General features: G+C 30.4%; 1 protein-coding gene across 1 annotated transcript; it reads left to right on the top strand.

Annotated features, from left to right (window-relative positions):
• The first annotated feature begins 405 nt into the window (after positions 1 to 405).
• LOC107624826 (acid phosphatase 1) lies at positions 406 to 6,812 on the top strand. The gene is made up of 3 exons (XM_016327292.3): positions 406 to 1,034; positions 1,461 to 1,673; positions 6,303 to 6,812. Exons 1-3 carry the CDS (start codon positions 640 to 642, stop codon positions 6,478 to 6,480), a joined length of 786 nt encoding a protein of 261 aa, XP_016182778.1. The 5' UTR covers positions 406 to 639; the 3' UTR covers positions 6,481 to 6,812.
• Positions 6,813 to 19,574: the final 12,762 nt, after the last annotated feature.

Below are 19,574 nucleotides of genomic sequence, written 5' to 3' on the forward strand. Positions count from 1 at the left end.
CGGGGAGTTTTGCCCTCCCTATTTGCAAGGAAGAGAATATAAAAAATACATAAAGACTATAAAAAAAATAAAATGGGAATTTATCTATGGTGAGTTTTATGGTGCCTTTTATTATGGTGTCTAAATTGCCTAACTTGTTTTTAAAAGTAAAAAATAAAATATTTAAAATTTATTAAATATTATCTATTTGCCTTTTTTAATAAGTTAGACATAATTTCAAAGGCACCGTAGTATTCACCATTAATAAAATCTAAACAAATTATTGCCAAAGGACTTTTATCTATAATGAGTCAACTATGGTCTAACCAAAATTAATTATATTATAATTCAATTAAAATTCAGATATTATTAAATTTAAAAAAAATTAAAAAATAAAAAAGGGAAAGATACGCACCTTTTCCTTTCGATTTCTATGAAACTTCGCTATGGACGCAACGCATACAGAGTTATGTCAATAAATACGAGTGGAGAGCTCGTCATCAGTGTGGCATCATTCTTAATGGAAATTATACCTGTAGGACTCCGTCACCACTACACACATTTTTCATTAATCAATAATTTCCCCTCATTTTCTTTCTTTCTGTCTTTCTTTCAATAAATTTGTTTTCCATCCTGCCTCTGTTGTACCAAAATTTAAAGATGATGTTAATGACGAATAAGATGGTACGACGAGCATTTGCGGCACTGATGTATTTGCTGATGTCATCACTGGCGAAGGTGGAGGCGATGATGCGAAGACGGAGACAAAGGCAGAGTGATAATGATAACAACGACAGTTATTGCTTGAGCTGGAGGTTAGGAGTGGAGGCGAACAATGTGCGGTCGTGGAGGACAGTGCCACTGGAATGCTACAATCACGTGCAGCAGTACATGACTGGTGGTCAGTACCTGCAGGATATGAACCTCATCGTTAACCAAATCGTTGCTTATGCTTTTCAGATTACTCTTTCCCCTGATTCTATGGATGCTTGGATCTTGGACGTCGATGATACCTGCATCTCTAACCTTTCTTACTACCAGGGACACCGATTCGGGTACTTCTATATTCATTCTTTGTTCACTCTGGTTTTAAACAGAGTTTAATAGCTTTCTTTATACAATAATTTCAGCATTTTTTTCAATTTTAAATGTGAATTATGAATATATTATTTTTTTTATCTTATTGTGAAATTCTATTTTTATTTAGGAGAATGAAAAAACTAAAATTTGAACACTAATTTTTTAGTTAAAACAAACAAAAAAATCACTTGAAATATATATTAAAATACAAAATATATATTAAAAATAAATTAAATAAAATATATTTATAAAAAAAATACATGTAGAACTAATTTTTTATATATACATAAACATTTCGTACTCAATTATGCTACTTGCATACACTTTTTTTTGACATCATATGGCTAGTGATATGTTTTTATTTTGACGACATTCACCTATAGAGATGATTACATGTGCAGATGTGATCCATTTGATTCAGCAAAATTCAAGGCATGGATTATGAAGGGAAGGTGTCCAGCAAATCCTGCCGTATTACAATTGTTCAAGACACTGAAAGAGAGAGGATTCAAGGTATTCTTGCTAACTGGAAGAGACCAAGCAACACTTGGTAAAATTACCATTGACAACTTGCATAACCAAGGTTTCATTGGCTATGAACGTCTTATTTTGAGGTAATTCATTCTTATTACTTTTATCACGGTTCTTTTCATTATTTCACTCTTAATCTTATTAATAATGGATAATCTTCGTTCTGTATTAAATCTTGAAATATATATTGTTTGACAATTTTTATATAAAAATATGTTATAATAAAATAAATGTTGTTTAAATTAAATTATTTAAAATTATATTTAGATAAAAATTATTTAAAAAAATGTGGATTTATATTATTTAAAATTGCATTTTTTTGGCACTCTTTTGATTATAAATGTTTTTGAAAAGAATTTAAATTTATAGGTTAAAATTTAATACTTTTTTTAGTTATAATTTTTAGTATTCTTTTTTGAGTACTCTTTTTTATATTTAATTTAGTCTTTTTAATAGGATTAATAATTTATATTATAAAAAATTAATAACAATAAACAAAGTACACTTTAATTCAAGAACCCACTATAAAAACGATATAAAACCAAACAAAAAAACAAAATTTCATTAAAAAAATCCTTATTAGTAAAAATGATTAAAATTTTTATATGAATATTGAGTACTAAAAATTTCATTAAAAAAAAAACAATAATATACATATCTATTAATGAAGGATAAAATTGACAAAAAAAAAATAAATTTTTTCAATCATTTCTTTAACAGTAACTATTGAAGCTAAGGCACAAGTTATAATTTGTTATTACTTCAAGTAAACGAAAGTTAAAATATAGAATTATATTTGTATTATAGAAAAAAAAAATCAAACAAAAAATTGAGATTTTTCAGACAATTAAATGCATATAAAAAATAACACATCTTTCTTATCATACTTTTGATATTTTTAACAAATAAAGGGTAATTTACTTAAAGAAATTAAATAAAAATAAAAATTATCAGATTATTCTAAATAAAAAATATTTTTATCCTTTTAAAATATAAATTAATTAATAAATTATTAAAATTTATAACTAACTGTAAAGTTAATATAAATATAAAATAAAAAATACTTAATATAGAAACTAGAAAGAAAGAAGTACATACTATATACAGCAATAAATTAAGTCTTTTGTATCTATCGTTTTAAATATCAGATCATTGAAAATAAAAGTCAAGAATAAAAAATATATAACTGAAAAGTTACATAAAAGCATAAACTACTGTTAGATAAATGATGTCCTTAATCACCTAAGACACAAGACAGAACAGGTGGCGTAATTGGTGGTTTTGAAGTGGATTCCAATTATCGATTGACCTTTGAGTAATTGTAAGTTCCTAGAAGCAATGATCCAAAAGTCACTATCCACTAATTTTTTTTAACATATATGTGGACAATCAAACCTCCAACGAGTACTGCACCACATGTATTTTCTTCCCTTATTTTTATAACTACTAAAGCTTTATTCTAAAATAAAGCTTTTCAAAATCTTAAATTAACTTCCCTCTCATCATTATTTTTAAGGATAAGTCTAAATAGTTGTGTTAGCTGTTTGATGCAAACCTGTTAAATATATTTCGAATACGACACATATTTTATGTTTATTTAATATGTATATTTTTTATATTTAATTATATTTTAATAAAAATATTTTTTTTGAATATATTTAAATATATCTAAATATAAATAGGTATCGGTATGTTTAATTTTATTATTAATTTATATATTTAAAATAAATTTAAAAATAATATACATTATTAATTATTAATACTCCAAAATTATTTAAAATATTGTATATAATTTGAAAAAATAAAAAACTTAAAATGCAATAAAATATTAAAATCTAAGTATAATTTATACAAAATTTCTTTATATTTTGTATATATATATTTAACATAAATTAACATGGGTGTGTATGTATATTTTGTATCTTATTCCATGTCCATATTAGTGTGGGAATCATCATCTATCTACGTGCACTCATGCTTTGCAATTTCCAGTTTTCCACGCATGCGTGCCTCTATTTTCTTTCTTTCTTTCTTTGGCATTCATCATTTTTAGGATTTGTATTCAGAGTTTGCATTATGCACGCATGGACTAGTCTGCAAATTAAATAACATAATAATAATCTTCAAATAAAAGTGGTTGTGGTAGGTATATATATATTGTTACATACAGCTTCATATGAGTTTCCAGTTTCCACACTTAAGAGTATTATTCCATTCAAGATAATAAGATCAATTAGAAGACACCATTTATTCAATATACTTTATGCAAAAGTCTAGAGGTCAGTAACTTTTGTGTTTTGTGGCCAGCATTTAACCATAAAAAAGAAAAGTAAGTGATCTCCCATCATTGAATGTAATCTCACACCATTAAAAAGACTATTGATGGTCAATTGATGGTTACAAAACACAAAAGTTGCTGGTCCGTAACACTCTTCATATTTTATAATAACGTGGTTAGAATTAGTTTAGAGAACTGTATAATGGTAGGGCCACAAATTCGGTTTGTCCAAAGCATTATCATTTTCCGTGATTCTATTTTCTGTTTTTTTTTTCTCTTTAACATTTAGTGGATGGAGGAGGAAACTTCCTCCGTATAAATGAAATAATAATATTAATATATATCAATGTGGATGAAGGACCAATTTTAGAAAAAAAAAATGATATTTGTGTTTTGACTGCATATGCTAAATTGTCTTTAATGCCGACCCACTAATCTTAAACTTTAACATTTTTATTGCATGATATTATTATTCGGTGGGAGAATAATAATTCCAATCTTTTCATTTTTAATTTATTCGGACCCATCATATTGACAAAATCATTTCGCTCCTATTGATTTGTCTGCTAGATAAATAACGAGAATAACTTAGTTTAGATATGACTAATTAACCGCTAACTACTACCAAATTGAAAGTCATCATAACAATAAACGATAAAAAAAGGAAAAAAAAACAATAATAATTAAGAAATGAAAAAGCAATAAGTGTATGTTTCATGTGTTTTTTTTTTTTTTTTTTTTTGGTGACTTTATGTCTTATGTGTTTAATGAAACAGTTCTAATTATTAATTAACCATCTTTCCCTTCCGTTTATGAATATCGTTCTAATCAAAGAAAAACATAGCTAAAGTGTAATGTAACAAAATTAAAATAAAGTAACAATTGTAAGGCTAAATTATGTTCATTAAAATTATAAAATGATAATTAATTTAAAATATATTAACCTTTTAAAAGGACACATGTTTAGTAATATAAAACGAATAAAGTAAATTAATAGAAACACTCTTTTTTTTTTTCTGCTAAGCATTTCCTCACGAATTAGTTTTAATTAATAAATAAACTACACAAGAATGAAGACTGAAAATAGAAATCATAATAAGTCGTGGACCAAGTCTACGACGGCATGCATGCTAACTGCGCCGAAATTGACCTTTTCAAAGTCAATGTCAGTGGATGCCAAACAAAATTCAAGACTACTATGTTAAAGAAAGACAGGGACTACTACTTATTATTAGTTTCCTCTATAGTTTAAAGGTATAATTGCTCATTCTAGAATAAATTTGTATAATGTATTTTGAACGTTTTGTTCTTCTATTAATAAAAAAAATATAATTAATAATTGAATAATAAATTTTTGTATAAAAAATAAGTGATAAATATTAAGGAAAATTAAAATAACATACAAAAACAAAGAAAAATATTAAATATTATTTTTTATTTATAATATTTATTATTTTAAAAATCATAGTTATCAAAACAAAATCGAAAATATCATACTATTAGGTCACTAGATTATTAGTTCAACCACTAGATCATAGGTTGAACTTATTAATCCGATCAAAATTAAATAATTATATAAAATTTAATTTAAACTTTTTATTTTTATAATAAATATTTTTTAATTTTATATTGTATTAAATTAATTATTATTTTTAAATTTTAACAACACATCAATTAGTTTATATTTATTATATATACTCTTCAAGTATTTATAGGTTTATGTTTATTATATTCTTTAAGTATTTATAAAAAAATAAAAATAATAATTATAGAAATAAAAAATATATTATAATTAATAAAAAATTATATTTTTCTTTAAATTTATAAATATAATTTTATTTTATTTATGTAATACATTTAATAGAAAAATATTATGTATAAAAAATAATGTTTCTTTATTTTGACTAGATTTTACCAAATTTGACTGAGTCAAATTTAATTGGTTTTGACCGAATTTAACTGATTTTTATTAGATTTGATTAAATTTTATTGGATTAATTGCTTGACCAATTTAAATAATTACTCAACTCAGATTGATAATTGGATTTTTGGTTCGGCCGACTGGAACAGACCGAATTTAATAATTATATTAAAGATTTTTTTAGTATATCAATAATTGTCAATATTAAATACGATTAACAATGAAAATTTTATAATACTATAAATTAGTTACATCAAATGATTCCTCAATTAATATAAACATACGTCATGAAATTACTCTTTCCAAAAATTTAAACTAATAAAAGAAAACAATATAAATAATTACATCTCTAAAGAATAGATAATTAAAGTGAGAATATTGTGAAAAGGAAAAACAATGAGTAACAAATATCATCTAATTTAATAGATGAGTTGCACTACTAATAAAAGTGATGAGCTATGTAGGTAAAAAAGGTGATTAATGAAGGAGTAGTAATTGGGTGTGATTTTGTAGGACGGCAGAATACAAAGGGCAAAGTGCAGTGAGATACAAGTCAGCAATTAGGAAGGAGATTGAAGGACAAGGTTACAGGATATGGGGCAATGTTGGAGACCAGTGGAGTGACCTCCAAGGAGACTGTTTGGGCACTCGTACTTTCAAGCTCCCAAATCCCATGTATTTCATTTCTTGATGAATTACCTCATCAACCTTTTTTTGGCTAATTAATCCTTCTATATAATTCAAGTATCCTACCTCTCAAATGGTTGTTATTGGTGGTCCAAAATGATTTCTCCCCAATTTGTACTCAGCAAATTATGCTTAATTTGGCCACTCAATTAATTTAGAGCTTTTCCTCATTATTAGCCGTATTTTAAATTTTAAATAATATATCACTATGCTACATCAAGTTTAAAGTAAAGAAAAAGTATCTAAAAAAGAGTGTTATATGAGAGTGTTAGTTAACACTTGAAGGAGTGTAATAAGACTTTAAGCTTTTACCATAATAATGAATTTTTATGGTGATAATTATCTTATAACTAATAGAATGTTTTCTTTAGTTTTTGATATTATATTTGTTTTTCTTATACTAGTAAATGACAATACATATATGCCCTCTTATAATGATCACATATAACCACTGTTAATATCTTATTTTTCGTTCAAGTGGCCTTTTGTTATCTTTTTACCCAAAAAAATTGGTGAAATTCTCCTTCTACCTTTTATAATGTTTCCAAAACCTTCAACTTTCTTTTGGAAAAGGAATCTTCAAGAAAAAACTAATGGTACAAGGGAAGGCACAAGAAAGTTAAAGGGTTAGAAAAAATAAATTAAGATAAAAATAAATTAGATAAGGTTTTCCTTTTTGTTCTTAATATTTAAAAAATTAAGAATATATCAAATATTTAATTTGATTTAATTTTTCACTTAAATTTGAAATAAATTTTAATTCTATCGTATGCTATCATCAATATTTTTATATTCATGCAAATTCTTTTTACAACTTTTAACCTTCAATTTTTATTCTAAATTTTCTTTTTCCAAATCCAAATTTACCTCATCAAACCCTTATTACTAATTTGTCATTGTAATGATGTTTCTAGTTAGTAATGGAATCCAAATAATCATAGAGAGTATAGTAGTAAAGCTAAATACTTTTGGCTTGCTCAAAGAAAGTTTTAGTAAAATAATAGAATAAATGACCATTATCCATAAAAGATCTTGACATATGTATCTATAATAGATTAAAATTGATTTTGTACCTATAAAAAATGTTCTGTGCGTGATAAAAATATCTATTTTAATTATACATTTATTTTGTTATTATCCAAACCTACGTGGCATCCCAACTTATAAATTCTGCGAAATAAATAAATAGTTAGTCAATAAATTAATTATTATTCAAAGAAATTAGAAAATTAAATATTTATAATTTAGATGAGTAGAAATATTAAAAAGATAAATTTTGACACTAATTTTAAAGATTTTAGTCCAAAACCGAGTCAAAAGACTGAACTGGTCGAATCGGACCCAACACCCAGCCCATTCACTTTCTTATAAGTGGCTTCAGCCACTTTTACCTCGAGCAAAAGGGAATTTACACAAAGGAAGAGAGAAATCAACGTTCAGAAAACCCCAACCTTTACCATCGAAATTCAATTGTCCATAACTTTCAATTCGGAACTCCAATTGACGAGCCGTCAACAGTCACGTGTTCATCTCAGAATTCTCTTCAATGCTATCTAAACAAAGTGGTAAGAAATTTGTATTTTTTACCCAGTTCTTTCTCTCCTCAAATTCGTAAGTTTTAAGTTTAGATATTGAGGAATTGAATTATTTTGATGGTTTAGGTGAACTCTAGTAGCGGGTAATCACTGTGTTTTGTCCAATTGATCCGTGAATAAGGTAAAAAAAATATTAAACCGTTGTGAATCATTGCATTAGTGAACCCTGTGATGATTATAGTGATATTGTGTAAATTAGATTGTGTTCTTATTGATTTGGAGTTCAATTTAACGGTTTGGAATGAAATTCGGGTGATTAAACTTGAGAAATTGACGTTTGAAAGCTTGGAGCTTGTGAAAAGAGAGGTTTTTGATGCATTGTGAATATAGTTTATGATGTGTGTATAAAGAATGAATGAGTTTGTATGTGTTGGATTATGACTTTGATAGGTATAAAATAATGACGATTGTTGATGTGTTGAGGATTGATGGTGAGTTTGTGAAATTGAATTAAATGGATTGGTTGAGAGATGTGAGAGTCAATTTTGTAAGCGGTTTGATATTGAAGTTGATTGTTTTTTTTAAATAATATTTAATATTAGAATTGGTTTGATTTTAAAATAATTTGATACTAGGAATGATTTGAATGACTGAGAGGTATTTGGTTTGGTGGTTGGGACTCTTGAAGGGTGGCAAAAGTCCAAATTTTAGAGGAGATGCTGCCGAAATTTTTATGAAAATTGGAGGCTTCGTTTGAAGTGGTTATTTAGAACGATTTGGGTTTAGGGATTTTATGATTTGATTTTGAGTTATTAAGAAAATGATTATGTTTTGAGTTTGATTTATTTAGAAAAGAATGAATTAAATTTTGAGTATAAATTTTTTATGAATGATGATGACATTGAAACTAATTGTTGACCCTTTGTCGCAAGATATGACCGGACACTTTAACTCATCGGGTTCTCCCATGGGCATATATATATATATATATATATATATATATATATATATATATGTATATATATATATATATATATATATTAATTTGAGCTTGGGTTGCTCACCCATGGATAAATTGAGCTTGGGATTTTTCCATGGAATATTAAATTATTGAGTTTGGAGTTTGACTCCATGAAATATTATTGAGCTTGGAGTTTGATTCTATGGAATATCATTGAGCTTGAAGTTTGACTCCATGGAATATTATATTTGAGCTCGGAGTTTGACTCCATGGATATTATTTTTGAGTTTGGGATGCACGCATAGACGGACAGTCCAATGGTTAACTCCCAGGACATGTCGGGTTGGCTATATAACCGACAAATGAGACTCATCAGCCATAGGACATGCATACATCATATGCATTTGTTTGTTTTGTTTGAGTGTGTATTGTTTTGGTTTGCTTAACTGTTTATTTGCTACTTGTTCTTCTTACTATAATTGCACCTCTATCTGTATTTTGCTTGCTTGAATTGTATGTGTATGTTTTTTGAGAGACCCCTCTTGGTGGAGGTGTGAGGGGGGTTGTTCCACCGGTGATTCGGAGGATTGGAGGAGACAAAAAGTGGAGTGTTAGGTTAAAGTTAGATTCAAAACTGGAAATACCTTAGATAACTTACTTAATTTCGGGTTTAGTTGAATCTTTAAGCAGAAATCTGAGTGTCGGAGTTCTAGGAATTCCTCTGGCTTTTTCCGGGACCTTTTATATTAACTATACAGGGACCTTTACCATACTGAGAACCTCCGGTTCTCATTCTATACATTTTTTCTGTTGTTTTTTAGATGTAGGTCGAGAGGCACCTTGCTGAGCGTCTGGAGTTTCCTGTGCAAGCGAAGTTTGGTTATTTTGGGTTGCTGTATTTGGTATTGATGCTATGTATATATGTATATAGATTTTCCTCCGTATATATGTTATGCTTGTCCCTCTTAGAGGTTAACTGGGAGAAATAGGTGTTTATTCTATAGTTTGAGTTATATTATGGGTTGTATAAATATATATAATTACATACTCTGGCCGACCTTAGTTACGCAGGTCGAGTTTGGAGCTTGATATCTGTATTTTAGAACTCCGATCTGTATATTATGTTTTTAGCATTCTTTTGATATTACATATCCGTTTTACGATTAACCTTGCGAGTGTGACACGATTTTTGTAAAACTCGGTTAATTAATGACTAATTAACTCATAAAATAAAATTTATTCTAGAAAATAAGAAATGAGATTTTTATGGTTTAATATGATAGAGAAAATTAAAATGAGAATTTCGACACTAATTTTAAAGAATTTAGCCCAAAATTGGGCTAAATGAGCCATACCGGACCAACCGGGCCCGTATTGGGCCCTTGGCCCAACCCAAACCCATTAGAACAAAAGAGCACAGCTCTTCCTCCCCTTCCTCAAAGCCAAACACGCTGCAACATGCAAGGAAAGGGGGAAGAACACTCTTCCAAAGTTCTAACCCTTACTTGATCTTCAAATCACCATATCTTTTGATCCGGAGCTTCGATTGTCGTATCGTTTGCAGCCACGTGATGACGTTACCGAGCTCTACAAGGCCCATAAGCTTGTGCAAGAGGTAAGCCACGTTTTCACCTCTGTTCTTCCAGCCCTTGATTTTGAAAATCTTGAGTGAAAATGTTGAAATTGTGAGCTCTTTTGTGTTATAGGATCCAATTAACTTGAAGGGAATGCTTAGTCTTGCCTCCTTAATCCTTGGATAAGGTAAGCTTCTCAACCCTAAGCTAAACACTTGGAATTTTGTGATTTAGTGATTGAGTTATTGTGTTTGGATGTGATATTGTGGTTTAGGTAGTGTATATATGTATACTGGAGCTTGATTAATGGTTTTGGAAAGCTTTGGAGTGGAGCAATAAGCTTAAAAAAATATGTTGGTGAAGTTTTGGGACCTTGAAAGTTAGATTTGGAAGTGTTCCGGGTTGAACGGAAATCGGCTAAGGTATGGTTTCGGTTTTCTGTACCTAAAATATAATGTGGTGTGAAAACTTAGGCTAGAGACCCTAAGATAGGATTTGAACTATTAATGTTGTTGATTGGTTGAGATGAATTGTGTTGTTATGTATGTGATTAGTGGATTTTGGATGTTTTGATGGTATGATGTATGAGAGATATGCATGTTTTGATATATGCTTAATGATTGGTTGAGATTGAATTGTGGGTGAAACCATGTTGATGGTGAGGATGATATTAATTGTATGTATTGATAGTTGATGGAATTGGTATTGTTGGAACTTGGGATGGGGTAAGATATATGATATGATATTTTGTTTGAAATTGAGTTACTTGATTGAAATTGGTCAAAACGGTGGATTGGTGGATTGTGAATTTAATAAGAATGTTAAAAATAGGAGTTGAGGAGGCTTGATGTTGATTTTGGTAGGTTTTGGTTGGTTTTAAAAGGATTTGGAAGTGTATGTTTTGAAAATTGGAAGCTTGTGAACTTTTGTAAAAATGAATTTTTGATGAACTTCAACAGATCATATCTTGAGCTACCATTTTTAAAATTTAATGCATTTTATATCAAATGAAAGATAATTTAACAAGCTTTAAAATGGTTTAAATTTTGTGGGAATATGAATTCTATAGAAATAGAAATGATCATTGAAAGTTGGTGTCTGAAATCTGAATTCTGTGAATGCTGCAGAATTTGTGATTTCTGGTTTGTGTGCGCACGCACACCCTGTGGATTTTGGAAACTGTGCGCACGCACAACCTTGTGCGCATGCACACACGGGGACATAGCTACTTCTGAGAGCGTTAGCACACTCTGTGCGGACACACACAACCAACGAAGTTTTGCAAGCTGTGCGCACGCACACGTTGGGAGGTGTATTCTGTTGAGGGCGTTCGCACGTCCTGTGCGTGCACTCAACAATGAAAAGTTTGCCTTCTGTGCGTACGCACAACCTTGTGCGCGTTGTGCGCACGCACACTTTCTGAAAATCCTTCTGGGCGTGCGCACGCACACCCATGTGCGTACGCACACTGCCCTGTTTTCTTATAAAAACCTTGTTTTTATATGTTTCACCTTCCGGGCAAGCTTGTAATCTTTCGTGACCTTGTTTCTAGCAAGTATAATTGTTCTTGATGCTTTTAAACTGAATTTCAAGCTTTGAAGCCCCATTTTCATCCTTTAAGTCCTAAATCAATATAAAATGGCTAGTAATTAAGAAGAAGCTAGGGAAGGGGGTAACTTGTGGATGAAGAAAAGGGAAATATTGAGGTATTATGACCAATGAGGATTGTATGAGTTGATAAAGAGGATGGTGGAGTGCTGTATATGATATGAGCCGAATGGCTGTATGTGATGATGGTTTATGGCTGTATGTGATGATGGTTTATGGCTGGTTATGAATTATGATTTTAAGCTGGATGGCTGAGATAGATATTGAATTATGGCTGAGAATGAATGCATAGATATGCTGATTAATTGATATTGTGATTGTTGCACTCCACCTATCTGAGATACGAGTTTCCTTGGGTGAAAGCAGTGGCTAGCCACCACTTTTTCCAGGTTGAGACTCGATACTCTGCTGACCCTATGTCGTAAGTGTGGCCGGACACTGTGAAAGTTCTGGATGAGCTCGCCCCCGTGGATAAACACCAGTGACGGTGTTGTATGTGAATTATGATTATGTTTGTGAATAACTTGAGTTGGGGATGCGCGACAGAGGGACAGTCCAATGGTTAGCTACCGGGACTTGTCCGGTTGGCTTAATAACCGACAGATGAGACTCATCAGCCACTAGGACAGACATACATCATATGCATTATATGTGATTTGTTTGGAATGCCTATTTGACTGCATAATTACTTGCTAATTGTCTAACTGCCATATCTGCTTCCTATTTGTGCATTTCCTTATTTGATATATTTGTGTTTGCAATATCAAATTACTGATGGCAGTTGGGAGGTTCGAAGGATTTGGAAAGGGGAGTTTTAGTTAGACTGAAGATCCTTAGTTAGTTGCCTATTTTCGTTTCTCATGGTTTAGTTATATTTATACGCTTTGATTATGAATTTGGAGTTCTAGGATTGCCTTCGACTTTCCCAGGACATTATATGTTAGATATTTGGGCACTGTTACCATGCTGAGAACCTCCGGTTCTTACCCATGCGAATTTTGTGGTTTTCATATGCAGGACGTGAGGCTCCTCGCTGAGTCATGCTGGAGACTTCTGTTTTAGCGAAGATCCTTAGCTCTCGGGACTTTATTTTGGTTTTATGTACTTACTTAGATACTTATTATCTCCATTGTATATATATATATATATATATATATATATATATACTGTATTAACTCCTCTTAAAGGTTATTTTGGAGAAACAGGTTCTGTAACTTGTCTTTTGGGTTTCTTTTGGGTTCTCCTACTTTATATATATATGTATACTTCTATGCTCGGACCGGTTATCTTCGCAAACCGAGTCTTGAGCTTTGATATCTGTATTTTTGGCACTCTCTTGTATAAATACTTGCGTTAGCTTATCCTTTATCTGCTTCGTTACGTTATCGATCGGAGTGTTGCACCTTTCAATTTAACGATTTTGATTTACCCCTTTTTCTGCAAAGGCTCCTAGTTATAAAAATTTTTCACACTACTATGTATACTAAATTTTATTTTTAGAGGTAGTAATACCTCGTCACCTCTGTTTTATGACTTAAGCATAAGACTCAGTGTGGTAGGGTGTTACAATTTTCTGTTTTCACTTTTGCTTAACTTTTTCTTCAAGGCTCCTAATTATAAATTCTTTCGACTATATTTATGTATGTATTTTACTTTTAGAGGTTGTAATACCTTGCCACCTCTGCTTTACGACTTAAGCGTAAGGCTCTGAGTGGTAGGGTGTTACACAACCCTCTAAAGCCGTATCCCTCTTCAATTCCATTTCTAATTTCAACCACCCATCCTTATTCCATGGCGGCATCTTCCTCCTCCTTTGCCGCCATGATGCGTAAGCATCTTTTCCATCTTTTTCTAGTGAATTTGCATTTGAATTTGTTAAGTTTAATCAAGATTTAGAAACTTTTGAGCCACTATAAATGCTACTTTGAGTCGTGTGCAATTTGGTTTATTTCAGGTAGCATTCGGATGGATTTGACAGGGTTGGTGTAGAAGAAAAGGAAGAAAGTGGATGATACAGTCAACTCTGACCTCATTTCACTCTAATGGATATAACTTGAGCTACAGAGGTCCAATTAATGTGGTTTCAGTGGTATTGGAAAGCTAACTTTCAGAGTCTTCTAACGATATATAATAGTATACACTTCCCTCCCGGATTGTACGGCCCTAGTGGCGCCTAACTTGGGATTTTCCAAGTTAGGTGTCGGATGAAGAAGTTTCACTCCATACGTTCGGGTGCAGTGGCGCCCAACTTCAATTTTTTCAAGTTAGGTGCCAATCCTAATGTTTGCAGTGGTCCTCGCGTCTATAGTGATGATGGCAACGAAGATTTTATTAATTTTGATTAAAACTTTATTTTATTTACAAATAGGAAAAAATATTATTTAGTTTTAGAAAATATATTTTACATTAATTAGGATTAGATATAAAAGAGAAAAGATTCATCCCTTCGGGCTCTCTTCTCTTTTACGCACCTCATTCCGTACTTTACAGTTTTTAGATCCCTAGTTTTCTCTCTGAATCATGAGCAGCTAAACCTCAACTGTTAAGGTTAGGAGCTCTGTTTATTGTATGGATTGATATTATTACTATTCTATTTTAATTAATGTTTTGATTTCAATTTCAAGAATTTGTTTTCGTTCTTCATCTTAAGGATTTGGGTAGATCAGAAGAATAACCATTATTCTATTTGAGTTCTTGTAAACCTTGGAAAGCAATTTACCTAAACAACAGCTTGAAAACAATTTCTCCTAAACTTCTGATTATCTGGACTTAACGGGATACGTGATATATAATCCTTTTATATTTGGATAATTAGGGTTTTTGTGGCTAATAAACTAGAATTAGACTTAAACCTCAAATTGAAATTAAGTGACCATGGAATTGGCGGTCAACTAAGTTAGAGGAGACTAAATTACTAAGGAATTAGGGTTTAGTCACAGATAGTTTGCCATGAATTGAATCTTGTATGATTAAAATAGGTGGTAAGAAAAAGTTAATCCAGAAGATAAACAACTTTGAAACCTTAACTGTTCTTTCATATAATCTTCACAACCCGTTTACTATTTGCCTTTAATTCTCTGAATTTACTGATTAATGCAATTGATTTCAAACACCATTTTCTACTTGTCTAACTAAGTGAATTAACCAACCATTGTTGCTTGGTCCATTAATAATCCTCGTGGGATCGACCCTCACTCACCTGAGGTATTACTTAGTACGACCCGGTGCACTTGCCGGTTAGTTTGTGAACTTTAAATTCTGCATCACGCCACCGCTGCTCTTTCGTCTCTTTGCACCTTCACCTCGTTCCCTTGCTCACCTTCCCAACTCTCCCTCTTTTCCAAACCCTCCTCCATCGTCAGCGCTCGACTTTCCGCAAGATCAACACCATCTATCAACCTTAGATGCGACGCTTTGCAGGAAAATGGGACCCCTCCAAAATCAATCTTTTCCACTCCTTCCCCTCTCGAGCTGCTCAAGTCTTCTGCAACTAATAGTAAGTCTTTTGAATTCCACATCAAAGTTTCAATCTTTTCAAGCCTAAGAAACTAACAATATATTATAGGAGAACGCGGTTGCTTCTTGCAGTCTTCTATGGCTAGTTGCTCGCGGTTGCTCACAAAGAACGTGGTGAACTTTGTGATCTTGTTGATGGTCCACTGGCTTTGTTGATCGTGGCACCGAGTGCAGCGCTCAACATGGAAGTAGGGCTTGGGGAGCCGATCTTGACGAGCTTGTTTTGGATGTTGACAAGGCATGAGTTTTGGTTTTTGGTGTTCATGCAGGCTTGTGCAATCATGGAGTTAAGGTCTTAGGTTTCGATGCCTGATGAAAGTGAAGCCTCAAATGATGAGGGTAAGAGCATGAGGATGTTAAAGAGATTAAGCAAAGTCATTATTATTTGCCAGAGTAGTGGAAAGGTAGTAGGGTATGTGTTCGTGTTTGTGTTGTTCCACTACAAGAATTTGAGGAATTAGCGACGACTTTTTGCAAGAAATATTTTTTGTCACTAATCCGTCACTAACTTACAAGGAATTAGTGACGCAGTAACGACAAAAATAATGAGCGGTCACAAAATATCCGAACTTGAAAAAAGTGAATGATTAGTGAGAGATTTATGAGTAAGTTTGTTTCTTGCAAATTGACTTTTATAGCTAAAAAAAGAGCAGGAAAAATTTCCTCGCTAATTTGTCATAAATTAATTAGCGAGTGACAATGTTCTAGCAAATCAGTCACTTAGGGGTTCAATCAAATAAAAGTAAAGTAGCGAGGGATATTATTATCACTATTCCATCGCAAGTGTTTGATATACAATTCGCGAGAAACAATTAAGACACTAGTTCGTCGCTAAATAAACTTTGTGTGAAAATGGTAATTAGTGAGGAACAATGTTCCTAGTTAATCTATCATAAAGACTTGAAATGCATTTTGCGATGGACAATTTCGTAGCTAATTTGTCACCAAAGTTTTTATTTTTTAGCGAGCAACTAGTTTCTCACTAATTTGTCGCATAATATTGTAAAATTCAAAATTATGGTAGCCACAGAAAATAGTCGTCGCTAACTCGTCACAATAGATAAATCATTTAGCTAGGGAAGTGTTCCTTGCTAATTAGTCGCTAAAGTGGAAATATGGATATTGAGCACCTAGGACCTAAGTAGTGAGAAATTTGCGACCGTTTAACAACTGACATACTTCGTTCGCTGATTTCAAGTCACTGATTAGCGGGCGAAATACATTTGTCGCTAAGTTGTCGCAAGTTTAATTTAGCGAGCGACTTGGTAACTACAATCTTGTCGCAAAGCAAAAGTTATATCCTACCTATTTTGTAGCAAATTACTCGCTAATCTTGTTGAAAATCCGTCGAAGAGTTATAACAAATCCAAAGCCAATCACGAAAATTTTAGAAGTAACTTGTCGCATTTGAGTCACTAATCAAAAGCTTATTTAGTGAGGAATTAGTCACCGCTTAACAACTGATAGACTTTCCTTGTTTATTTCATGTTATTATTAATTTGTGAAGAAAAACGTTAGTCCTTACTCCGTCATTACTTTAATTATCGGCTCACCAGGCACGATGCCTATTCAACTGCTTTTCTATTGAGTTTAAGAAATTAATTTTATATTTTTATTTTTAAGATTATGAATTTAATATTAATAATTAAAAATAAATTATAAAAAAGATAAAATATATTAAATTATTTAACATGTAAAATCTATAAAATAAATAAATTTAAATTAAAAAATAAGATTAAAAAAATATTAAGTTATTATTATGTGTAACAAAATCAATATAAACACTTACTAATATTATTTAAAGATTAGTTACTTATAAATATTATTAAATTTATTTATTTTCTCAATCCTATTTAATTAGAAACAAATTTAAAAATTTATATGCAAATCATTTTTTTTATCTCCGTCCATAATTTTAATAGATAAAAAAATATATTTCTTCAATTTTATCTTAAACTTTAATTATATTTAATTTTATTATTTTTTAAAATTATTAATTTTTATTTTAATTATATCATCTCATCATATTATACACTATTCTTTTCTTTTTTTATTCTTTATACATGTATAATTATTATTGTCTTTGATTAATATAACTGTCATTTTAAAAATTGGTCAAAATATAATTATCAATTAATTTTCCTTCTTTTTTTACCGTTTCCTTTTTATTTTACACATAACTTATATTTTTATTGTCTTCTTCATTATTCTACTGAGTACATGTAGTACTTTTTTCTATCTTTCTTCCACTTAATGAAAAAAATAATGATAGATATCTGTATGGAGAGTGAAAATAATGAAAATAAAAATTAAAAATTTCAAAAGAATACTGAAACTAATGATGATTTAAGATATTAAATATAAAATTTAAAAAAATTAGCAATTAAAATTATGCGAAAAAAAGATTTCTTTAAATTTAAATTTTTACATCTGCTTCAAATTAAATAAGATTGAGAAAATAAATAAATTTACAAATATTTATAAATTTTTCATCTTGATTGTTACATATAATAAAAACGTAATAATTTTAATATTATACTTAAATTTATTCAAATTTTATTAAAATTAAATAACTTATAAAATTTTTATTTTTATTTATTCATAATTTATTATTTACAAAATTTTTATTTTTTATCTTAAATTTATTATTTAAAAAGCCTAAAAATTAATTTCCCAAAAATATTAGAAAAAAATAAGATGGTAGAAACAGTGTCGTTCAAACTCAGGTTCTCCCTCTTGAGCTAAACGAGCACCAACCCTCAGCCCCAACGTCTTTCTTTCTTGGGCCTTGCTCTCGCCACTCTCTCCCTCAAGCTCGCTCACCTCTCTCACGCCACTCTCATCTTCGGTGTCTCACATCTCTTTTGGTCGCCACTCACCATTTCAGACTCAAGGTCATCGTGCTCTGTGTCCTCACTCTCTCAAGCTCAATCGCCACCTTCCTGCGCTCGTTGTCATCTTCTTGCTTTGGTCGTCAGGTCAATTGGCTAGCTTTCTTCACCGTCACTGTCTTGCACCCAGTTGCACACCTTCCCCATCATCGTCACCATGGAAAAAGCTGTTGGAATAAATTATTTTATTAATCAACATCATTCATATTGAATCACCAAAAATATATCATAATACGGAAGTGTACCTTTACTAATCGAAATCTAAAATTGATAGAAGGATTGTGTCAGTCTTGTGGTTCTTTCGATCTTCCTCAACCAAAGCCTTCTGTATCCCTAATAGGGTTGAATTGTGACTCTTCTGATGGGAAAAGAGCGACAAAGGCGACTTTGGTATGTTGGGGACCGAAACCCTGAAGGCACTATTTACATTTGAGCATGGCACCCATTAAACCCTAAAACCCAAATAAAATAATATCTAAAGTCCAAAAGATAATATATCTAAAATCCAAAAGATAATATATAGTTTTATTCTCATTTAATTCTAAATTAAAAGTAATTATGACTTATTCAATTTAGCATTTATAGCAATAAACGAGATCACCATTATCAGGGACGGATCCAGAAATTCTAACATGGAGGGGCCGAATTTTAAATAATTTTTTTTATTCTATAAAAATAATTAACATATAGTTAGTTTTTTAAAAGATTTATCAATATATATATATATATATAATTTTTTTTCATAATTTTATTTTTAGTATGATAATTACATCATAAAAATATAACAATATCAATAGTACATTATAAAATTATAAAATACCAATAATTTATAACGTGTTTAGGTAAAAATTATCACATATCTTGTTAATTAAAATTAATTCATTCAAAAATTTTAAAAAATTTGAAAATAAATTATAAATTATTAATTATTTGAAAGACACAGTACCCTTATAGAATACAAGATATAAGATATTTTTATAAAATTTTTCTTTTAACAACGTAAATTTATAAAA

This window comes from Arachis ipaensis, chromosome B2 (genome assembly GCF_059453495.1).
Source record: "Arachis ipaensis isolate K30076 ecotype BB chromosome B2, ASM5945349v1, whole genome shotgun sequence".
NCBI classification, from domain to species: Eukaryota; Viridiplantae; Streptophyta; class Magnoliopsida; order Fabales; family Fabaceae; genus Arachis; species Arachis ipaensis.